At 37.5% G+C, this 25,686-nt stretch overlaps 1 protein-coding gene across 1 annotated transcript in view; it reads left to right on the forward strand.

The window, feature by feature from the left end:
* The window catches only part of WDPCP (WD repeat containing planar cell polarity effector), a 274,720-nt gene that overhangs the window by 104,395 nt on the left and 144,639 nt on the right, over positions 1-25,686 (forward strand). The window contains exons 5-8 of the mRNA XM_049695803.1: positions 1,261-1,308; positions 2,162-2,206; positions 3,736-3,806; positions 4,058-4,117. Coding sequence (XP_049551760.1) covers positions 1,261-1,308; positions 2,162-2,206; positions 3,736-3,806; positions 4,058-4,117 — 224 coding nt within the window. The remainder of the gene's footprint in view (positions 1-1,260; positions 1,309-2,161; positions 2,207-3,735; positions 3,807-4,057; positions 4,118-25,686) is intronic.

Below are 25,686 nucleotides of genomic sequence, written 5' to 3' on the forward strand. Positions count from 1 at the left end.
CTAGAGCTGTAATACTTGGATGCATGGAATATTCATTATGTACACATATTCTTTATGTACACAGGATATGGCCTGTGTACATAATGCATATGGTTCTTGGATTTTTTAAGAATCTTTTTATTAAAAGTATTACATGTATATTGAAAAGTGTAAAGATTATAAAGATATGTTTTGAACTATCAAAAAGTGAACACACCCATAAAATCTTCACCCAGGTAAAGAAATAAAATATTATCAGTACCCTAGGAGCCATACTCATGACCTTTCCCTGGCACTCCTTATTAGGTATCTTCAATATAACCAACAGAAATAAACTGCATTCTTTAAATTATATGTCCCAATTAGTGGCATGATGAATAAAATAGAGCTTCAGTAAGTACGCATGATTGACTGTTTTGAAAAACTATTTGAAAAGTTAATTATAGCTTTTTTGAGGAAGTTTTATCATTCAGTTTGAGAAAGTTTGGAGCAATCAGTCACTAGGGGGCAGCCTGCACTGCTTCCATTTCTTTAGAAATAGTTGTATCCTTTTGTTAGTAACTAGAATTATTTTGCATGGAAGGAAACAAATGTTATTTCAAAGAAAGAAATATTTCACTATTCACAGATAGGAAGAAAGTGGACACAATTATTTTGTTCTCCTGTAATTCAACTGCAGGAACGGATTCCATGGTCAAATCACTCTCAGCATCTTGGAAGCCTAGCTTTGCTTTTGTAACCCCAGCAGAGCATCCGAATTGGAATGGTTTGGAAGGTTTTTTGAATCTAAACAAGCTTCAGATAATTTATCCACACCTTCCTCTAAACCTTTCTTTTCTGCAGATTTCTCCCAAATACCCTACTAGACTCGAGTTAAATTAGAGAAGAGAAAGCCACAGCTCAGAATTCTATCCACTGATTTCATTTCGCCTTGCTTAGTGGTAGTTTCTTTTGGTAGCACCCTGTGAAAAATATCAGAGGAAGCATGAGAGAAAAAAGTTGGTCTTCCTTGGCGTCAATTCTTTATCACTTCTTTCCTCATGCCATTCTAGTTTTGTGTATTTCTTTCCTAACTGGACTGATAAACTATCCAGTTCCTGAATATCCCTAGAATAGATAAACCCATGTCCACATACTTTTGAAGTATTTTATTTCCAGTAACATAAAGAGATTGTTTCTGCCCTCCTCCCTGCCCTACTGACCCTGCCGTACAGTATGGGTTGGCTTCTTATTCTCCATAACTTTTTACCATAATCTAATGTCATTTCTTCCTTTCTACAGATAGAGACATCGGGATCTACCAGTATTATGACAAGAAAGAGCCACCAGGTAAAGTATCTGTTCTACTAAAGTGATTTTTATAAACTTTTTATTCTAAACTATAAAATACTGACTTGAAAACTCTGTTTTTATGAGTCTTAGATGAATTCTAGAATTTCAAGAAAGGTTACTCCAGTTCTTCAGAAAAATGCTGAGGTTGATATCTATTCTATATAAAATAAAGCAATATTGAGAAAATGCTATAGCAGAATCTGAAAATTTTCATTTTACTGCTGATTAGACTGATAACTGGACAGTCTATTCTTGTTTATTTATCAGTGTCCCAGTAGAGGGCATTGTTAATGCATGGGTCCCACTGATGCTGGCCTTCCGGATCCTCACCTGATATCTGAAATAGGCATTTCTGAGTGAGTGATCAATTTTCTTTATCTGATTAATCCTGTTAATCCCAGAAGTTTCATGATGGGCCAAAAGGTCTTTCTAGCTAGAGTTACTTCCTGTTTTGGTCTCTGTTGAAGTGAGGCTTGTGTGGGCATCCTGTGTGCTTAGCTTGGTGGCTAATAGGCTGACTTCATGGTTCTGATGACAGACTGAAGCAGCTTCTGTTCTGGGCTCAGTTGCAGTTCTGTTCCCTATCTGATGAGATTGCGAACTCAGGATATTGGCCCACCTGTTGTGCTTTGTAAGCCTTTTCACTACAAATTTAGGAAATCTTCTATGAAATGAAAACATCCAAATTATGGCATTTTTCAACTGCCTTTTTTAAAGTTTAGCATATTTTATTAATCTCAATAGCATGTATAAATAATTATTTATGCACATATAAAAATACAAAGTATTATAATAAAAATAATTTCCACTTTTTTTTTTTTTTAACATCTCTCCGCTGCCACAATATCAGCAACAGAGCATGGTAACTTAGAAGAAAAGCAGAAGCTGGCAGAATGTAAGTTTTACTTTATATTTTTTTGGAATTATTATAAAAGTGGAATTTTAATATCCCTGAAAATTCAGTCTTAAAACATATTTTAAACTTTCTGCACAAATAGAAAATGTTATTCCTTACAAATTTCTTATAAATTCCCATTGTTTAGGTACATAAACGTGAATAAGAATTATATTGTTAGGAATTTTTCGTTTAGACCATTGAAATCTCTGTCCATTGTTCGGTGAGATATATGCTTCTGTAAACACAAACTTTCTTATTGAACCATATTTATATTATTTAATATATTTAAAAAGTGTGCCATGCTTAAATTCTGATAACATTTTATTATCCATATTATGCCTAAATTATTAATATGTTTTACCCATTGTAAGAGAATAAGATTTGTAATTATCAGTATTAGCATTTTATTCTCTTTAGTCTTTCCTGTTTTCAAATATATAAACGTGTTATATATGTAATATGGGTACAGTATAATGTGGTTAAAATATGACTGTTTTATTTGGAATATAGGTGGAGCTGAATATCCTACTTATTCTCATTTTAAATGATCAAGCTAACATTTAATTTTTAAAAATACTGTATTAGTACCTGCAACAGAGATTTAAAACTTTTTACATATGCTCTGCACATCATAAATTATGTTTATAGAATGTCATTAATTTGCTTTAATAAGATAATAGCAATTCTATAAAAATTTAAATGCCTATATATACTGTATATTATATGTACATACACACAAAACACATGTACACACGCATTTAGAATTATTATTTAGGAGAATTCAGAGATGAATTCGTTTTTGTGATGAAATAGATACCATTATAATGAATTTAATATTCTGTTAATTCTTTTAAACAGAACTATTTTTAGTTTGTCTTAGGCTAACATTGAGACTCTACTAAATAATTTTATCTTTTAATTTAAAACAAAACAAAGGCTTATCATTATTGAATTGTGGTGTAGATTTTAAAGAGAATTATTTTAAATAGAAAAGAGCACTGTTAGTGTCTAATCTGTTAAAACTTGGATTTCCCTCAAATTTGTCCTTAGTTTAAATGTGTGATGCTTAATTTTAAATTCATTTTCTCTGTGTTATTTTTTAAATTTTATTTCTTTCCTCACTATATTCATTTACTGATAGGAATTTTCAGATCTGATAAGGCTACTTGCACAGTTTGGAATTTCTTTCGGATTGACTCTTTATTTATATGAAAATGTTACTTCTGTGGTAAAGAGTGGGTCATTTACTGTTAAGTGCTAGATTCACAGGCCTAGGAAACTTTCCCAGGGATTCTCCGAGCCTTGTTAGTTGTCATCATAAAATTTTGATCAGGGAGATTGTTTTGTGGTAAAAATCCTGTTTTTATGACAGAGCCTTTCAAAAACTGTCATTTGATGATGGAAGTGAAGCCTGCTTCCTTTCAGTTAAGGAGGTGTTTTATTTTAATCTCCTAAGGCACATTGCTAAGCAGAGTTTCCTTTTTAAACCATGTTTAACTAACTGTAGTACACGTTTTGTTTGCCAGCACGAGATTTTCCATGGACGCTCAAAAACAGACGCCCAGAAAAACTTCGAGACTCACTCAAGGAGTTGGAGGTATCTTTCCAGAAGTTTCAAAAATGGCAACAAACAAATCTGTTTTAAAACATCTTTCAACAGCTTTAATTTTCATAAAGGATCAACTCTCCTGGTGATGATAGCTTTGCTTTTGTCCAGTGAGGAGTTCCAAAACAGTTGCATCTTTGTGAGGCATGCTGATCTTTTTTTTTGCTTGCAAATCAGAAGCACTTTAACTGGTAACGACAATGTGTATAGCCAACTGCACTCTCTTTTTCTGTTTCCTTCAGGAGCTGATGCAAAATAGTCAGTGTGTGCTGAGCAAATGGAAGAACAAATATGTCTGTCAGGTAAAAAGGTTTGACATGCTTTTGCAGTGTTTAACCAGTGGAGCTGAAAACTATGCAGTAATTGGTATTCTTGTGTTATGATAGGTAATGGACAAAAACTTTTTAGGAACAGGTATTTCATAGTTTGAATTCTAGTCATTCTAGAACTAACATTAGACAGATTGACTCAGGCTACCTCATTAATCAGTATAGTTGTACTGACACTATAAGCACTAGTAACAGTCTTTTCAGATGGTATTTTTTGTTTGTCATAGATTTAATCATATTTATGAATGAAGGTAAAACCATAGGACAAAAGGTATTTTGACCACTCTTGTAAGCACTTGTGAACACCATGCTTATGGAAATCAACAAGCAGACTAGAGTTAGACCTAACAAAACAAGACATTTGCTCTTACTTTTTGAACCTTCTAAACTGTACTGTTTAATATGGTAGCTGGTAGTCACCTGTGGCTATTTAAATATAAATTTAAACTAATTAAAATTAAAAATTCCATTCCTCAGTTGCACTACCCACATTTTAAGTGCTCAGTAGCCACATGTTATCATATGGACAATATATATACAGAGCATTTCCATCACAGAAAGTTCTTCTGTACAGCACTATTAGAGCCTGGACAAGGTGAGCTACATGTTGAATGGGTCTAGATTCAGGACATAATAATCACTTGTCCGTTGATCATAAAATAATGGACAAATATCTCAGCTGTGTCAGTAGGCTTAAAAAATGCTATTTGCCTAGAAAAATTTTACTCGCTTATGATAAAACGAATCATTAGTAATATTCTACTCCTACATGTAGTTGAAGTTACATCAGTACTAATAATTATAACTGTTTTATGGAATTAAATATCCTGTATCAATTTAAATTCTTACTTGCTTACAATGTGATTCACGAATTTTAGGTCTAACTACTCTTGTTTGAAGTTTAGACCCATGGCTCTATCCTTAAATCTACCACATTGAATTTGTAGTGATTATAAACTTGTGTTAATCTACTATTTGAATATAGATCTCATTTTAGTGGACTCTGGTTTGTGCTCATTTTTTGTTTAAACTAGTCTACCTTTATTCATGAAAGTGACTTTAGTTACCTCCTCAACTGTCATAATTATTATTTTCCAGAGACTGTTTACAAGGTTGAATTAATATTTTTAGAACCATAATACTTCTTTTTTTTTTTAACATTTTTATTGGAGTATAATTGCTTTACAATGGTGTGTTAGTTTCTGCTTTATAACAAAGTGCATCAGTTATACGTATATCCCCATATCTCCTTCCCCTTTCATCTCCCTCCCACCCTCCCTATCCCACCCTTCTAGCTGGTCACAAAGCACCGAGCTGATCTCCCTGTGCTATGCTTCCCACTAGCTATCTATTTTACGTTTGGTAGTGTATATATGTCCATATATACACTACCACTCTCTCACTTTGTCCCAGCTTACCCTTCCCCCTCCACGTGTCCTCAAGTCCATTCTCTAGTAGGTCTGTGTCTTTATTCCGTCTTGCCCCTAGGTTCTTCATGAGATTTTTTTTTTTTTTAGATTCCATATATATGTGTTAGCATATGGTATTTGTTTTTCTCTTTCTGACTTACTTCAGTCTGTATGACAGACTCTAGGTCCATCCACCTCACTACAAATAACTCAATTTCGTTTCTTTTTTAGAACGATAGTACTTCTTAAATTAGACTTAGGATACTATTGAAAAGGATGGAATTATTTAAAAATTCATAATTTGTTTTCATAAAAATTTTAATCAGACTTTAAAACTTGAATACAAAATATACTCCAGAAAGTTTTAAACTTAGTACAACTCAAATTGTACTTCTCAATGCCATTACTCACTTTAAAAGCTGGTTCAAAATTATTTGACTGCAGGGGAAGCCTACCACCTATAGTAAGAGGTGTGTCTCATGGCCTCACCCTTACTGTTGCACAGGTAAGTTGGAACATGTCAGGCATCTGAAAATATGCAGTGGAGCATCTCAGTACGCAATCCGTTTTAAATAGACTTTATTGCATTTTGATTTAATAAGCAGGTTTGTGTGCATGTATGTATGGGAGAGTATGAAGATGGATATTCCTCACTATTGAATTAATTCAACTCAGAAAAGGAATTTGTGTGATAGAATATATACAAAATTACTTCTGTAATTTATAGGAAACTGAAAATACTGATTTAATAGGCTGTTGTACCAATGAGTCTGTGTTTAACATTTCCACTGGAGCTTATCATTATGTTCTGTCATATTTTGTGCTTTATTTCTATGATTGATAAGATATGCCTTAAATAGACCTTTTACTACCAGCACATTCTTGATGTGATATATTTCAACAAGATAACTTGACCTCCACCGTGTCCACAGGTCCAGGTTATTCCCCATATCTTTAGGGCCTTTGAAAGACCTCCTAACGTTATCCATCCACTACCACAGTTTCTAGACAGGACTATTAGCTAGGTCTTCTAAAAATATGAATATGTGTGTTATTCTTAAAGATCTCTAATATGACAGAAAATTAAAAATTTGGTGCTCAAGCTAAATTTTCGTAAGGATCCCCTTAACCTTTTGTTAGCTGCAAAATCAGTAAATCATCTCTACAGGCTCCCATAGGGTCCCCCTTTTGTACATCATCCAGTGTGGTAACTCTAAAGGTAACATATGCTTTCATTTCTATTAGTAATTTCCCCCATATATTTAACCCTAAAATGGCAGCCATTGATCACAACGTAAAGTTCTCTAATTCTTAGAAAAGAAGTGAAAAAAGTTCCTCAGTATCTTGGTGCTAACATAGTTAGACTCTTCAGTTTTTGACTGTGCCACTCCTTAACTAATGTAAATCTTTTATCCCCCCCTCAAAAAGGGGCAACTTTAGGCTATATGGAATTTATCTTGGTTGTCTTCTTTTTAAGGGATCCTTATTTCTTCGAAAGGTTCAGTTGTTCAGGAATTAGTGATGCAACTACAACAACATAAAGAATTTCAGAGGATGCAATCTGAGCCTGGATTTTTCCCTCTGTTGAATAACAAGGGTTTTTTTTTGATAGGTTATCATCAGTATCAAAGCTTAATTCATGTTGTTGATTCAGTGATTCAATGACCTGTAAATTGTACCATTTAAAAAATAATTCCATTTGTAAATTCAGAACAGTTTATAAATCAAGACTTACCTATACATATGTTCTATATGAAAACTTTCTTTTGAAGTTGGTTTTTCAGACTGTACCTGTTACTAGTTTGAAATGAATTAAAAGCGTATCACATATATTTCTCACTGTTTTTTTGATCTCCTAAAATTATTTTATTATGAGAAAGTATTTAATAATTTTCTGCTTTGAATTTCTTAAACCATTTTCCAAACTATTCTTAGGGAATAATAGTTTCAGCATTAAGCTACTATTAAATTGTACACTGCTGTGGTGGAATATTTTAATTCCTTAAATTGTGCTTCAAGTCACATTCATATTTGCAGATTACTGCATAATTAGTTAAAAGCAATATTATCATTAAGATAGATGTAACTTCATATATATTGATTTTAGATTAAATTATTTGAATCATATATGTACATTTGAGCATAAAAGTATGATATAGTCATCTTTACCCTGATTTCTTTCTATACTTATTTGACATTTCCAGATACAATTTTAAAATGCCAAGAAAAGATAGTTTTCTTTTTAAATTCTTGTAATGAATTACTTGACAGGCTATGTAAAAGTAGAGATTATTTTCCAAGCATATCACAGATAAACTGTGACCTTAAGGAACTTATTTTATTATAACTTCCTCAGTTGTATAATGAATAGCATCGTTACCTGATCTTTCACCAAACTGTGTGAAAATGAGTTTCGATTTCCTCATAAAATAATAATTGACAAACCATGGTTTTAAGTTACAACTATTAGTAATAGCATATTATTTATACAAAACCCATCACACAGTATTTACTGACTGCCACCATTGCAGGAGGCACTAAAGATGTGTGAAGTGTGGGCTGAGTTGCCAGTATAACCTAGTCAAGGGAAACAGACATGTAAAATCACTAGGACACTAGTGAGTGCTAAGTTGTATGACACCAAGTTAAAAAGGTAATAAGAATTTAGAGAAAGCACAGAGATTAGCCTGGCAGTGGGATGTAGGCTAAAACATGAAAACCAGAGGTGGTTTCTACAAAGAACAAATGAAATGGGATAATTATTTTCTGGGAACACCAAACTAGGGGGTTTCTGGACTTGAAGATTCTAAGCACAGAGCAGAAGTAAGGTGGCTAGACTGAAAATAAGGGGATTAAGTAAGAGTCTGTATCTGGAATGGTGAGATCTTCCCCAACTCCTTACCCGCTCCAGCACCGAGGGTATATCTCAATGTAACTTATTTAGAAGACCCTTCTCTGACAAAATAGATTATTACTCCCAGAGCAAAGCCTATGCATACTGATATTTGGTAGTTCCCTTTGAAAATATAGATGTGCCAACAAATCTCCTTACAGTGAAGCCCAAGTTAACAAGCCTCTTTGTACACACCAAGCTTCCAATCAATTTTTTGGAGACTCACTTTTAAATATAACCAGGGATGGGAATGTAAATTGGTACAACCACTATGGAGAGCAGCATGGGGGTTCCTTAGAAAACAAAAAATAGAACTACCATATGACCCAGCACTCCCACTACTGGGCATATACCCTGAGAAAACCATAATTCAAAAAGAGACATGTACCACAGTGTTCATTGCAGCACTGTTTACAATAGCCAGGACATGGAAGCAACCTAAATGTCCAACAGATGAATGGATAAAAAAGATATGGCACATATATACAATGGAATATTACTCAGCCATAAAAATACGAAATTGAGTTATTTGTAGTGAGGTGGATGGACCTAGAGTCTGTCATACAAAGTGAAGTAAGTCAGAAAGAGAAAAACAAATACCGTCTGCTAATGCATATATGTGGAATCTAAAAAAATAATAGTACTGATGAACCTAGTGGCCAGGCAGGAATAAAGACGTAGACATAGAGAATGGACTTGAGGACACTGAGGGGGGGAGGGGGAAGCTGGGGTGAAGTGAGAGTAGCATCGACATATATACACTACCAAATGTAAAATAGATAGCTAGTGGGAAGCAGCTGCATAGCACAGGGAGATCAGCTCGATGCTTTGCGACAACCTAGAGGGGTGGGACAGGGAGGGTGGGAGGGGGCTCAAGAGGGAGGGGATATGGAGATATATGTATGCATATGGCTGATTGACTTTGTTTTACAAAAGAAACTAACACAGTGTTGTGAAGCAATTATACTCCAATAAAGATCTTTTAAAAAAATAAATATAACCAGGGAGCCAGAGATCCACAGTACTTTCAAGGAAATCTCCATCTGTAAATCTAAGATCTATGAGTCTGAGGCTAAAACAAACAGAAAAGAAAAAGAATCAGGGACAGTACAATAAACAGAGCTAAATTCAATGAATTAAAATTAATCCCCACAGAGAAATAAGAGACGTTCTTGCATCTTTGAAACAAGAATAGGATGCTATTTTTGAAAAAGGAATACTCAGGAAAAAGGAAAGGAGCTCTTGAGAATTAAAAATATGACAGCATAGGGGCTTCCCTGGTGGCACAGTGGTTAAGACGTCCACCTGCCAATGCAGGGGACACGGGTTTGAGCCCTAGTCCAGGAAGATCTCACATGCTGCGGAGCAGCTAAGCCCATGTGCCACAACTACTGAGTCTGTGCTCTAGAGCCCGTGAGCCACAACTACTGAGCCTGTGTGCCACAACTACTGAAGCCCACGTGCCTAGAGCCCGTGCTCCGTAACAAGAGAAGCTACTGCAGTGGGAAGCCTGTGCACCGCAACGAAGAGTAGCCCCTGCTCGCCGCAACTAGAGAAGGCCCACGCACAGCAACAAAGACCCAACGCAGCCAAAAATAAATAAAAATAAAAATGAATTTTAAAAATATGACAGCATAGATAGAAGAATTAACAGAAGAATTGAACAATAAAGTTAAAATATCCCTATAATGCAGAACAGAGTGTACTAAGGGACATAGTGAACAATAGGCAATAGAAGATAAGAAGATTAGAGCATCAGGCCAGAAGGTCCAATATCTTACTAATGATAGAAAACAAGAGGGAAGAAACAAACAAACAAAATATAATAGAAGAAAATTTCCCATAACTGGAGGATGTTTGTTTCCAGTTTGAAAGGACCCAGTGGTTGAAAAAAAGACTAATACCAAGACATATTTTGTGAATTTTAGAAAACCAAAGATAAAGAGAAGATCCAGAAAGCTTTTGCAGTAAAAAAAAGAAAAATAAGGTACATAGAAAAGAATGGGAATCAGACTTCTCAACAGCAATACAAGGAGTTAGAAGACTGTGGAATCATGCCTTCAAAATTCTGAAGGGAAGAGCTTTTAGCCTAGAATTCTGTGTCTAGAATTCTAAATTGTCTTTCAAGCAAGGACATTTTCAAGCTAGTTAGCTCTCAAAAAATCTTACCTACCTGCCATGGACTTTTTCTCAGGAAGTTATTGGAAGATGTGCTGCCCTAAAGCAGTAGAGTGAACCAAGAAGCAAGATTTCTTAGGATCCAGGAAACAGAGGATCTTACACAGGAAAGAAAGGAAGAGAAATCTTAGGATGACTGTGCCTTAGGCCTAGGTAGCAGCTGGTCCAAATTGGGGCAGGGGACAGAAGGTTCTCCTAGGGATATTGGAGGGAGGGAAGAAAAGGAACTGATAGATCTGATATCTAGTCTGATCTAGGAGAATTAATAATAATATTTAATAAGATAATAAAAGATATAGGATAATTAAATTTTACTGAAAAAAAATCAGTAGGTAATGACTAAATCAAGAAATAACATATGGAAGACATTGCTAGTTGCTTGTCCAGTATCCATTTTTCTTTATGAACAGACCCTATTGTTCAGAGTGGCAAAATGAGGCAGTTCTGGCCAAAGTAAGCAGAGGTTCCTGGTAGGACTTACAAGAAAGCTTACTTTTTTTAAGTCATATTTTTGTACAGCATTTAAAAATCAGAATTAATGCCCCTCAGAAGACCTATAATGAGCAAAATATCAGAATTTTAAATAAGTATTGCACTGTTTTACTGACTCTTCCTGTTGCCTAGGGCTTCCAGTGGCTCCACAAAGCCCTGCCATTCACTGCCTGCTATGAGGGCAGAGTAGGTTGTTCAAACTAGTGGTATTATTCTCCATAGACCACTGCCCCTATCCAAAAATATGTCTTCCCCAGGCTGAGGCGTTTGAAATTCCTCTAAAAAAGCAAAATATTGTAGGAATATTGCATACTTTAAATGTATTTTTACATATAAAATACATGTACTTATTTTATATATATGTATAATGTCACACCAGACTCAATTGGGATGTGGCTTTTCAGCTTCTGCGCTTCCAGTCTGGATCTGAAATATTCCTGAAGGGACCGGGCCCTGCTTTTGACCATTCTTTCACTCAAGGCATATATATATAGTGCCTAGTATATGCCAAATAGAATTCTCATTGCTAGGGATGCCAGTGAATAAAACAGACAAAAATGACCATTATTCCTGTTCCCCTGTAGCTTAAGTTTTATTAGGGTAGACAGTCAAGAAGGGATCGATAAGTAAAATTTAGAGTATGTAAGAAACTAATAACTGTTAAGAGAAAAATAAAGCAAGAAAAATAGGAAGTATATGTGGGGGGTGGTAGGGCAGGATGGGCCTGATATCTGGTGACCAGTAAAAACCTCGTGTGATTAAGACATAAAGGAGCAAGCCGTGGAAGGTATCTGGAGAAGAGAGTTCCAGGCAGGTACAGAGGCCCTGAGATGGAAGTATACGTGGCATGTTTGAAAAACATCAGAGTTTATCTGATTGGAGTGGGATGAGCAAGGAGAAGAGTAGTAGGAATTAAGATCAGAGAGAAAATGAGGCACTAGTTATATAAGGGCCTTCCAGGCCTTTGAAGGACTTGGCTTTTACTCTAAGTGAGATGGGAAACCCTTCGGGGCTTTTGAGCCGAGGAGGAGCTTGATCTGATTTACTTTTTAATTGGATAACTCTAGGTATTGTGATGCGAACACATTGAAGGAAATGAAGATCAAATCAGGGCAATCAGTTAGAAGGCTGCTACCATAGTCCAGGTGAACAGCCATAACGGTGGTTTTGACCGCATGGAGTGGTTAAGTGGTGAGAAGTGGCCAGATTCTGCTGATGGATCAGATGTGGAATATAGGAGAAAGTTCTGAGCAACTGGAAGAATGGCCATTTACTGAGATGGCGAAGACTGAGAAGAGACATTTTTGAGGGCAATATCAGGAGCTCAGTTTTTGACGTCAGTGTTTGAAATGCCTATTAGATATTCAAGTAGAGAAGTCAGTAGACAATTGGTTATAGGAATGTGTAGTTTAGAGAAGGGCCTGGGCTGGAGAGAGAAATTTGGGAGGCAGCAACAGAGATGGTATTGAAGCCAAGAAATCAGTGAAGATCACCAAGGGGGTGAGTGTAGATAGAGAACTAGAGGAGGCAGAAGGGCGGAGCTCTGGGGTGCTCCAGCATTGGGGATTGGAGAGAGAGGGAGAGATGGAGAAAGGAGACGAATAAGGAGTAGCCAGAGAGGTAGAGCACACTGAAGGGAATGTGGTGCCCTGGAAACTAGGTTTCAGGAAGAAAGTTGAGTGTTGCTGGTATGTAGCATACCAGTAACAGTTGCCTGAGATTGACTATCGGATGGAGTAGCATTGGAGGTCATTCGTGACCTAGATTAGAGCAGGGTCAATAGATGGCATGGGCAGAAGCCTGACTGGAATGTAGTTAAGGGAAAATAGGAGGAGAGAAATTAGGGCTTTACAACATCAGAAGGGATTACTTTATAAAGGAAAATGGAGCAATAGGTCAGGAGCTTGAGAGAGAGGTGAGGTTAAAAGAGGTTTTTGGGACTTCCCTGGTGGCGCAGTGGTTGAGAGTCCGCCTGCCGATGCAGGGGACACGGGTTCGTGCCCCGGTCCGGGAAGATCCCACATGCTGCATAGCAGCTGGGCCCGTGAGCCATGGCGGCTGAGCCTGCGTCTCCGGAGCCTGTGCTCTGCAACGGGAGAGGCCCGCGTACCGCAAAAAAATAAAAAAAGAGGTTTTTGTTTCTTGTTTTAGATGCAAGGAATAACATCTATTCCTGTTGGTAAGCTAATGGGAGTAGTACAGTCGATGCAGAAAAGGGAAGAATTAATTGCTGGAGTAATGTTAACCAAAAGCCACTTAATAAAGGGAAAGGGGATGAAAAGTAGGTTTCTGGTACCTGTTGATGTCATGGAGCTGTCTTTTCAGCCGTGGACTGCTTAAGGCCATATTTCTTGTTCTGTGAGGAAGAACAAACTTCCATTCGGTTAAGTAATGACTTTTTTTTTTAAGGTTTCTATTACATGCACCTGAATGCAGTTCTAAGTGACACAACGTATTTAGAAATATGATGGTAGAACCAGGAGAAATTACCAAGAGTTGAAATGGTTACATTTGAAAGTGGGATGAGAGGCTGTGGTGGGATAAGACAGTAAACAGCTGCTTTAATTCCAAGTATTCTTTGACATTTTAACAATTTATATGTGTATTTCTTTAATTGAAATACTTTTTTTTTTTTTTTTTTGTGGTATGCGGGCCTCTCACTGTTGTGGCCTCTCCCGTTGCGGAGCACAGGCTCTGGACGCGCAGGCTCAGCGGCCATGGCTCACAGGCCCAGCCGCTCTGCGGCATGTGGGATCTTCCCGGACCGGGGCACGAACCCGTGTCCCCTGCATCGGCAGGCGGACTCTCAACCACTGCGCCACCAGGGAAGCCCTGAAATACTTTTTAAACATGCCCAGAGTGCTTCTGAGAAGCAGATGTCAAGATAGTGCTAGAACAGCAAGTGATTTATGGGGAGATGTGAAAGATAAAGGGGAAGGAAGCAGGCAGGAGAGCCTTTTGACTGTGATGCTGGTCTGAGCCCTGAGCGATGAGGAGAAAGTACTGGGTATAAGGAGCCTCAGGCTGCAGCATGGTGCTCAGAAAATTTCAGCCACAGGAGAGTCCCTGAGTCAAAGTTGCTCATTAGAGGAGTCCCCCGTTGGACTAGTACCACACCATGCTCAGCCATTGGCTAGTAGCCACCTAGGGAATATTTGGTCTTGGTCAGTCAGCTGTGTTCCCAGCATTCGTTCCTCCTGAAGGAGCTCTGAGTGATGCATGCCCATGGCCGTCACCCCCACAAAGGTTTATATTAAGAATAAGAATGCGTATCTGTATGTTTGCATACACACAGTACTATACCTGAGTAATCTTAATGTTCAGCTAGCCAGTTTAATATCATGCCCTAATAATTACTCTTTTAGGGGAAAAAAATCATTCCTTTCCAGGAAAAATAGAAAATTTACATTGTATCTTGACTAATTCAATCCAAAGTTTGATGACCTATGATAATTCATCAATACATTAACTATTTACTCTTAAATATACAGTAATATATGGACCCAGTTTTAGAACACGGTTATGACACAAAGAAAATTTTTATCTTCTTCATAATAATGTGTCTTTGTGTCATCAATCAGCATTTCCTTCCTGTTCTTTTCATAAATGGTCCTTTCTCTTTTATTAATTGTTTTCATTTAAAAACATTTCTTTGAAGAAACTCATAATTCCCTGCCTCTGCCCTTGGCATTTGGGTCTAATAATGTTTTGGAAGCTTCAAGGTATTTTGCCACAAAGGAAGCCAGTTCAGGACTATGAATTTCCTCCATATATCCAGTTACAGTTAATAGTAAATATGTTTAAAGCTAAATGAGTTCAAAATCTGAATAATCTAATGACTCTCATTGATTTTCGTGTGTATTTTACAAAATGGAAACAAACACATGCCAGACATGTATGTACTTTATAAAGGGAGAGTAAAGTTTTACATCGATAGCTAGCTAATGAGAAGACTTTTAGTGCATTATATTTTCGTCCTTGTACTTAATTTTTATATAAAAACTTAAAATATGACTTCAAACTTAGAACTTTGTATTAGATGCACAGTTTGGAATGTGCCAATTAGAAATGTACATATATACTTAGTATATATGGTTGGGTGTGAGAACCCAGCAACTTTACATTCATGATATTTGAGAATATTGTGTTATAGATATGCCAAAATAGCTGGTAGAGAAAACACATCAAGTGCTTTTGCCAAATTGTGATTTATACCCCTTATTTTAAAAAATAAAGTTAAAAAATAAAACTATTAGGTTAGCATTTATACTACTTAAGTGACTGAAATTAAAGGCAGCTGCAACTATGCTTCTTATAAAATAGTGTTGAATGTAAAATATTCACAGTGGCTTTCCACAGTGAAGTACCTATCATTTGGTAGTCCCCTTGGTCTAGGTAGAATCCTAGGTTGAATTGTGAGATCTCAGTTAACACTATGTGCCAAACATATAAATCCCTATCTGTATCCATCCTTCTGCCATAATAGAGGAATAATCTTTACTCCTGTTTAAAGCCAAGCATCCCACCTAGACCCACAGTTCTCAAACTGTGCACTGATACACCCTGGGAATTACAGTGAATTCACAGGAGTCCTGCAGGATATTTTAAAATTTCAAGAAAAACACAAGACTTCTGCTGGATTCTACACAAACAAGTAGCTCCAGGTAGAGCAGATTTTCAACATTAAAACACACTAAATTCCTTTGGGGGAGGTCATATCTCTATGAAGCTGGTTTTTTAGAGCTTGCTGTGATAAAAAAGCAAGTAAGTACCACACAAGAATTAACATAGAACACAATGAGGGTAAGGGTTTCCAGTCTGATTCCAAGGTTTGAGAAGTTGTGTAGTGCCCAACTTCTAATAGTGCACACATCCCATTAGTAAGTAATGTGGTTATTTAGGAATTAAATATATTTTTCTTTCAATCTCTGTGTCTTATGTTTTCAAATGGCTACCAAGTTGTTGGGATATAAATACTTAAATTGTTTGAATTCTGTTATTTCTTTTGGACTAGGGGAGCCATAAAAATTTCTGAGACACAGAGGGTGCCATGAACTGAGAAAGTTTGGGAGCCTCTGGCATAGACTTGGATCCCATTCCCTCAGAACCCCACATGATTGTCCCTTCTCTTACTGGTGGAAAGTGCAAACTGCTCCATTCTTCTTGGTATCAAATCTTGGCTTATTAGCCGTGTGACTTTGGGGAAGTTACTTCACCTGTTTGTGCCAGAGTTCACTTAACTATAAAATGAATATAAAAATACCTAACTCATAGGTTTATTATAAGAATTAAGTAAGTTAACATACTTAAAATGCTTAGAAAGAGTTTTTGCCACAGATGCCTGCTTTTTAAAAATAATCCTTTCTGTCAACTGGACCTTTCCAATAAACTTTTAAAAATTTTTTTAATGTTTATTTATTTATTTGGCTGTGTTGGGTCTTAGTTGCGGCACGTGGCGTCTAGTTCCCTGACCAGGGATCAAACCTGGGCCCCCTACATTGGGAGCGCAGTCTTAACCGCCAGACCGCCAGGGAAGTCCCAAACTTGAAACTTTTTAATTAAACAAATATTTTATTGTAAAAAACATAAAATTTACCGTCTTAACACATCTTTAACTGTACGGTTTGGTAGTGTTAAGTATATTCACATTGTTGTGAAACATGTCCAGAACTTTTTCAGTTTGCAAAACTGAAACTCTACCCTTTAAATGACAACTCCGTTTACCCCTACCCCCAGCCCCTGGCAACCATCATTCTACTCTCTGCTTCTATGAGTTTGACTATTTTAGCTACCTCATGTAAGTAGAACCATGCAGTATTTGTCCTTCTGTGACTAGCTTATTTCACTTAGCATAATGTCCTCATGGTTCATCCATGTTGTAGCATGTGACAGAATTGTCTTCCTTTTTAACGCTGAATAATATTCCACCGGATGTATTTACCACATTATGTTTATCCATTCATCTGTTGATGAGCATGTGGATTGTTTCCTTCTCTTGGCTGTTGTGAATAGTGCTGCTGTGAACATGGGTGTACAAATAGCTCTCGAAGACCCTGCTTTCATTTCTTTTGCTTATATACCCACAAATGGGATTGCTGAATTAGATGATAGTTTTATTTTTAATTTTTTGAGGAACCTCCTGTTTTTCATAGCTGAACCATTTTACAGCCCCTCCAACAGTACAGAAGGGTTCCAGTTTCTCCACATCTTCACCAACACTTGTTATTTTTTATTTTATTTATTTTTTTTTTGCGGTATGCGGGCCTCTCACTGTTGTGGCCTCTTCCGTTGTGGAGCGCAGGCTCCGGACGCACCGGCTCAGCGGCCATGGCTCACAGGCCCAGCCGCTCCATGGCACGTGGGATCTTCCTGGACCAGGGCACGAAGCTGTGTTCCCTGCATCAGCAGGAGGACTCTCAACCACTGCGCCACCAGAGAAGCCCTGTGTTCTTTTTTTTTTGGATAGTTGCTATTTTGTGGGTGTGAGGTGATATCTCATTGTGGTTTTGGTATGCATTTTTCTAAAGATTAGTGATGTTGAGCATCTTTTCATATGCTTGTTGGCCATTTGTATATCATCTTTGGAGAAATGTCCATTCAAGTCCTTTGCCCATTTGTTAATTGGGTTTTTTGATTTTTTTGTTGTTGTTGAGTTATAGGAGTTTAAAAAAGTATATTTTGGATATTAATCTCTTGTCAGATACATGATTTGCAAATACTTTCTCCCACTCTGTAGGTTGCCTTTTCACTCTGTTAATTGTGTCCTCTGATGCACAAAAGTTTTATGTAGTCACATTTGTCTATTTTTGCTTTTAGTGTCATATCTAAGAAATCATTTTCAAATCCAACGTTATGAAGCTTTTCCCCTATGGTTTCTTCAAGGAGTTTTATGGTTTTGGGTCTGAGTCCAGGTCTTTAATCCATTTTGAGTTAATTTTTGTGTATGGTATAAGGTAAGGGTCCATCTTCACTGTTTGCATGTGGATATCCAGTTTTCCCAGCACCATTTGTTGAAGAGACTGTTCTTTCCCTATTGAGTGATCTTGGCTCTTGTTGAAGATCATTTGAAGATCATATTTGTGAGGGTATATTTCTGGGCTGTCTATTCCGTTCCATTGGCTTGTAGATCTGTCTTTTGATAGTACCGCACTATTTTGATTATTGTGGCTTTATAATATGTCTTGAAATCAGGAAGTGTGAGAACTTTCTTCTTTTTCAAAATTGTTTTGGCTATTTGGAATTCCTTGAGATTTCTGGTCAACTTAAATAGGCTCTACTCTTTTCTACTCAATCAAATAAACACAATTAGTATTCATCTCAGGTACCACCATATCTTATCCCTTTCCTTCAGAATCAAATTTCTCAAAAGAATTTCTGTTTGGGGTCTCCATTTCTCTGTTGCTCACTCAGCATTTAACCAACTTCAACTATACTTTTCTCCTGATTACACTGAAAACCTTTTACACTGAGATTACAAAAAACCCTCTGTATTACTAAATCCAATAGACTTTTTTTTTTAAAGCATCATCTAAAATACACAGGAGGATTCAACAGTACCGACCACTCCAGTGTTCTTAAAATACTTTTTTCTGTTAGTTCTCAATGACTCTTTGCTCTTCTAATATTCTTCCTACCTCTCCAGCATTCTTCTCTGTGTCCTTTTCAGGCCTATGCTTCTTTCCCCTGTCCTTGAATGTTAGGGTTCCTCAAGGCCTAATTCTAAGCCCTCTCCTCTTTACTCTGAACTCCTGGGTTATCAAATATATATTCATAGCTTCAGTGCCCCCCACCTGATGGATGAATTACTCAAGGGACTAAATTATAGATAAGAAGGCTGATTGGTGAACCGAGAATTAGAACAAAAGCAAGGAGATGTTCTTACAGGATATTTCTATCAGGCTATGGTTAGGGCTCTGACTTGCCCTTGGGCTTTTTCTTTCTTGACAACTGGCATTAGTTATCAGAGTCATATCCCTGAACAGAGTTACAGACATTTGGTACAGGCTTCCTCCAGGCTCTGATCTGAACTGTGCACTGCTCACCACTCCATTTAAAATATTTGACCTGGTCCTCATTTGTTACCTTTTCTTTATGAGAAAAGTGTTGATTAGATTTTGAGAAGCTTCCAAATCATCTGCTTGTTGGAATATAGAAAACACCTTTGCCTCCACAGCAACTCATTTACAGGTGATTTGTTCAGGTGAGCCTCAATGGAACTGGCTGACATATACAGTTGCAACAACCACAGTGTCTCCAGACATTGCCAGATGTCCCCTGCTGGCCAAAATCATCCCCACACTTGAGAACCACTGGTTTAGAGGGAAGCTGGTTTAGGTTGAAGAAGGAGCTGGAGAGAAGAAAACCAGATGGGCTACTGCATGGAAATCAACTGAGTGAGAGTTAAAGGATATTAGTTTCTAGGCGGGCCGGTTGTGGGGGGACATAGGATTTGTCCTATGTCTTGGTCTCTACTTCTCCACTAATTATGAGACCTTTGGTTAGTTACTTTACCCTTCTGATTGTGAATTAGTATGAGGATTAACCTTGTTACTATTATTTTTTAACTTACGTACTTACTATGTACCAGAGTTGTACTGGCATTTCATATGAATTATAGAGATGGTGTGTATTAAAGTCCTCTGTAAATTATAAGATTTTGTACAAAAGTAATGTGCTGTCCTGTTCACTTCTTACCACTGTTTTTATCCTTTAGATCCTTAAAACTACTGGCAAATACAAGATTTACCTTTGTACCATGTTCTTTCGTGCATTTCATAAAATATTGTATTTTCTAAGACCAATCACTTATTTTATGTAATTATTATATATATACACATATATATAAAAGAGCTGGATTTAAAATTACATTAGGAATTAAACTGTAGCATCACTCATTTTATAATGAGAATAAGTGAGAAAATGAGATTTTGTAATTTGAAATAGATTTAGCAGGCAAATTTCCAGGAATGTATCTGTTCCATATGTTGAATAACATCACAGAAATCTTTGGGAAACCCCATTGTTAGCACTTCTCTATCTAGAAAAAAATACCTGTTTGTTTCTTGTTCTTTTGTTTCTTTTCCTTAGTCAATTCCCTATAGTGAGTCAATTAAATGGTTTTTTCTTATTCTTGTCTTAACTACATTCACTTTTGTCTCTCTACTTTAATGGATTAGTCAGGCATGATTTCCCTCTATACCCAGTAATGTTTGCTGAGGGCTTCCCTGGTGGCACAGTGGTTGAGAGTCCACCTGCTGATGCAGGGGACACGGGTTCGTGCCCCGGTCCGGGAAGATCCCATATGCAGCGGAGCAGCTGGGCCCGTAAGCCATGGCCGCTGGGCCTGCGTGTCCAGAGCCCATGCTCCGCAACGGGAGAGGCCACAACAGTGAGAGGCCCGCGTACCGCGAAAAAAAAAAATGTTTGCTGAATGAAGGAATAAATTACAGAAAACATGTTATCTCTCTTCCAGCAGGTTATCTGTTAAAATGATCAGTGACCCTACCTTTCATTATAGATTTCCTCAATGTAAAATTGTTTGTCTGTCTATAGTTATGAGTTTCTCCAGAATTTATCCCATGGATTGGATTGTGGGGCAGGGTTGAGGGAGGTATTGGGTCTCATCCTGATGCAAATTCACTGGGCCTCCAGAGGAATGGTTTATAATATTGATACTTTAAATATTTGCTTCAACCCTAGAATTCACTCCAGGGGTCATAATACTTTGTTGCCTCTCTGGATTGTAGTGTTTAGCACCTGCTGTCTCCCATGTCTCCTGATGATTTCATGGGATCAGTCTTGGCTGCCTGATGGATTGAACGTATCACCCAATGTTGATTTCTAGTACTGATCCTGCATGCCTTTACTTTTCACTTCTCCCCGGATGTCATAATAATCACATGATTTGGGGGGGAGTTTCCTTAGCCAGTGAGAATACTGAATTCAATTAAATTGCCGCGATCACCATTATAAAATAGCTCATTCACAGTTATTTACTGCACCAGTTCTTCAATACATGAGACCATGATGTATCGGTCAATACATGATGTATGATGTAATATTTCTCTTCTTTATGGCTACTAAACTGCCTCTTCTAGGAGGCAGTCATCTGTCTTAACCAATATCTCCACTTCTCTGAGATGAGATTTTCGGCCGTATTCTATGCATATTCTACCAATACATGCCTGCATCATTCACCATTGTATCCCCGTCTGTGTACTTGGCATATATAGGAGGCACTCGCATATTTTTGATCTACTGAGTGAATGAAACTCGGATTCTTGTGGTTGCTTAAGTTTTGTTTTGCTTAATGATGTCATCTGGTAAAATTTTCTCTTTCTTTTCCCAGTTCCATTTCACTTCTAATCAAGTACTCAACATAAGGTTAAGAGAAACCAATTTGAAGAACCATCTGAATATCATGGGAATCATTTCTTAGTTTCTTAAAGAGAAAGCACACCTCTCTGGTATGAGCTTATTGAAGAAAATGAGAAGGAAAAAATTATAAAAGCAATAGGAAGAAACATGGTCAGAGCAGAACTAGCAAGGAAGATACTTCCTGTCTGACAGGGTATCGGAGAAAAGGAGAAGTTTCAGTTCCTATTTTGCCTTAGTCATCTGCACAAGGAACAACATTAAAATTGGAACAATGTTGGGAAATCCCATGGGCCCTCTCTTTTATTCATCCTGTGGATCTCTTCTCAAACTCAAATGTGCTCTGGAGGTGTCTCCCTTTGCTTCTTTGTCTGCTCTTTTTCATTTTCTGAGCTGTTGAATTCTCCAGTTCCTTGTAGTGGAGTAGGACAGTATCTTGGTGCCCTTTTTCCTTCTTGTCCTGCCAAATCTTACATAGGCTTTTTCCATTTTGGAGAGCTTAAGAACTAACTTTTTGGGGAAACAGGTGGAGATACTTTCCTGTCTGGGCTAGAATATTCTTTTCCTGAGATTCAGACTATTTTTTTCCCCCTAATTCTGGTTATCTCCATTACTATATTCAGGAATATCTTTGGCACCAGTGTACTTGGAAACCTTATGCTTCCCCACAGGTTGTTTTATAAAAATGCATTAATTAATTTATTAATTTGTTTATACCTTCTTATTCCAAAATCTGGTGTTAGGGTTACTGCTAGGACACAAGACATTTGGAAATCTGAAATGATGGACATACCTTGATCCTAATGAGTACCTAAACTAGGTGTCAATAGAGGACTAACCTGATCTTTTAACACCTCTAAAGATTGGAATGTCCCAGAGCTCAGACCTTGGACCTCATTCTCTCTTTCCACTTTTTTCTTCTTAAGCAACAGAAATTTATTTTCTCACAGTTCTAGAAGCTAGAAGTCTAAGACCAAGGTGCTGTGAGGGTTGGTTTCTGATGAGGCCTCTCTGCCTCACTTGTAAACAGCCATCTTCTTACTTCGTTGTCATATGGCCTTTTCTCTGTGTGTGCACATGCAAAGAGAGCCCTCTGGTGTCTCCTCCTCTTATAAGGACACCAGTCAAATTAGATTAGGGCCCCACCCTTATGATCTCTCCACTCACTTTTTAAGGAGAGCTTATTCAGTTCCATGACTTTAAACACTACCTTTACATCGTTGATGACTCCCAAATATAATCTCCAGCCACCACTTCACCCAGAACTTCAGACTACTTGATGTCTCTACTTATATGTCCATAGACACCTTAAAGTTAACATGTCCACACCAAACCCTCGATTCCCCCAAGCTAAATTTACTTCTCCTCAAGTGTTTCCTATCTCGGTAAACGTAGTTGCTCAGCCCAAAAACCTTTGAGTTTTTCTCTTGTATGCCACACCCAATTCTTCAGCAAGTCCCCTTTAAAATATATCTCAAATCTGTCGACATACTGTTTCCTCTAGCATTGCCATTCTAGTTCAAGCCATCATCTTCTCTCACCTGGACCACTGCAATAGCTTCCTAATGGTCTCCTTGCTTTTACTCTTGCCCTGATCCCTCTTTATTTATTTATACATATGTATATATATTTTTAATTAATTAATTAATTTATTTTTGGCTGTGTTGTGTCTTCGTTTCTGTGCAAGGGCTTTCTCCAGTTGCGGCGAGCGGGGGCCACTCACTATCGCGGCCTCTTGTTGCGGAGCACAGGCTCCAGACGCACAGGCTCAGTAGTTGTGGCTCATGGGCCCAGCCGCTCCGCAGCATGTGGGATCCTCCCAGACCAGGGCTTGAACCCGTGTCCCCTGCATCGGCAGGCAGACTCAACCACTGCGCCACCAGGGAAGCCCTGCCCTGATCCCTCTTTAAAACATAAATTATAATTCTCTGCTGCTTAAAACCCTATGGCTTCTCATCAGAAACGTCCAGTGTAACCTGGCCCCTGACTACCTTGCTAATTTCATCCTCTGAATATCCCTCTCACTCACTCCCCACAAGCCACACTGGCCTACCTTTCCTCAGTTGTCCCAGGCACATTCTAACCTCAGAGTTTTTGCATTTGCTGTTCTCTGCCTCAAACTCGCTTTCTCCAAATAAACATATCACCTGTTCTTTCACTTCATTTGGATCTGTACTCAAATGTCATCTCCTCGGGGGGGCGTTTTTACTTCTCTTTATTGGTCATTTACTTAAAACAGCATCCTCCTAAAGCCTCCATCCGTATTGTGCTTTATTTTTCTCTGTAGTTCTTATTGCTTTCTGACATTGTTTTAAAACTATTTTTTGTTCTCTGTGTCCACACTCAAATGCAAGCTTCCTGAAGGGAGGTAGGGCAAGGACATTGTCTGTTTTGTTCAGTGCTGTATCTTCAGTGCCTAGAACAGGGCCTGGGTCATACAAAATACTAAATATTCATTTGTGGAATGAATGAGTGAATGCATTAGTGGCTGCACCCATCCTTTGAGAAAGATTCTGAAGGAATGCCCAAGCTCAGTGGGCAGGATCCACAGTCCCCAAATCACTGCCCCTATCTCCATGTGTATATCATTTATCTACTGATGTATGTATGCTTTCCTGCTATGCCTTGACACTTCCCCTTCAAATCCTTTCCAGCTTAAGTTCCCTCTTTTACGTACTATCACAGTTGCACTTTCCATCTCCATCCGACAAAAGTGGTCTTTTAGAATTAATTTTATAACATAACAAGTGCTCATACATAGAAAAAGCAATTTCTATTAGGAGATGAGGGTTAGTTCATGATGATTGTGGTGAGAGCACAAAATAAGGAACAACAAATTTGGGACTTGGACAAATTAAATTCCAAAGTTCTGAAGGAACTTGCACATATCTTGGAGACAGTATCCTTGTTAAATCAGAGCAAATAGGAGAAGTGATAAAAAATTGTAGTGGTTATAACTCACCTGGAGTCTAGTGTTCCATATCTAACATCGAGCCCAGTCTGGGCACAAGATTTTAAAAAAGACAGAGGAGTGTGTTCAGAGATGGTAAATGGTATAGTGAAAACATGTGAGTAATGTTTGAATAATAATAACAATAATTATAATTACAGACATTTACTATGTGCCAGACATTACTCTAAATACTGTTTGTAAATAGTAGTTTAATCCTCATCCTATGAAGTAGATATTATTATATCTCGTCTCAGAGGAGGAAATGAAGTTACAGAAGTTAAGTAACTCCCTCAAGGTCACACAGCTAGTAAGAGGTAGAGCCAGTGCTGATTTCATTTTGATTTGAGTCCATGTTCTTAACCACTATGTTATTATCTTTTAATATTTAAAAAGAGCACTATTGAAGAGAAACTGGGGCTACTGTAGAAGTTCTTAGAAGGCGGTGTTAGCCTTCACCTCCAGCTCAAGCATCGCCACCTCTTCTTAGTCCCCCCAGTCTACCCAGTATGTATTCTTATGATAGGACCAGTAACGCTTTATTACACTTACTTGCTTATATCCCTACCTCTCTCTACTAACCTATATTTAACCTATTTTAAGGGTTATATTTGATTCACTTTTGAGCCACTAAATTTAGTTTAGTGTTTGGCATATAATCAACATTCAGTTTCTGTTGAATGAAAAAAATGAAGGAATGATCTTTAAATTGATTAGAACTTTCCAGTGGTAGAACAGCTTTCCTGTAAGGTAATAAGCTTCTGGTCACTGGCAGTTTTCAAGCATGGGCTGGATGCTTGAAGGATGCTTGTAGGGATGCTGCAGAGGAACTTCCATGTCATGTGGGAGTGGAAGATTAGACCAGGTTTCCTTCTAACTATGAATTATTTGATCCTGTGATCCTATTATGATTCTTTCTCTAAACATTTAGTTAGCACCTCCTGTGTGCCTGGCATTGTTTTAGGCACTGAAGATACAAAGATAAAAGTGGCCTAGCTAGTATCCATAAGGAGCTAGTAATCAGTGGATAATGAAGAAAAGAGATGCTTAAGAGTATAGGTATAAAGTTTTAGTAGATAAAAATAAATAGAAAAGGGCAGGTATTTGAGGTGCTTTGAATAAATGAGGAAGGGAGAAAAAAGCTATTATAAAGGGGAGAACTAGATATGAAAGATGACCCTAAGATTCCCTATCTGAGAAGGGAGAATGTAGGGAGTAAAGACCACATTATATTATTATATAATAT

This window comes from Orcinus orca, chromosome 13, assembly GCF_937001465.1.
Source record: "Orcinus orca chromosome 13, mOrcOrc1.1, whole genome shotgun sequence".
Lineage (NCBI taxonomy): Eukaryota > Metazoa > Chordata > Mammalia > Artiodactyla > Delphinidae > Orcinus > Orcinus orca.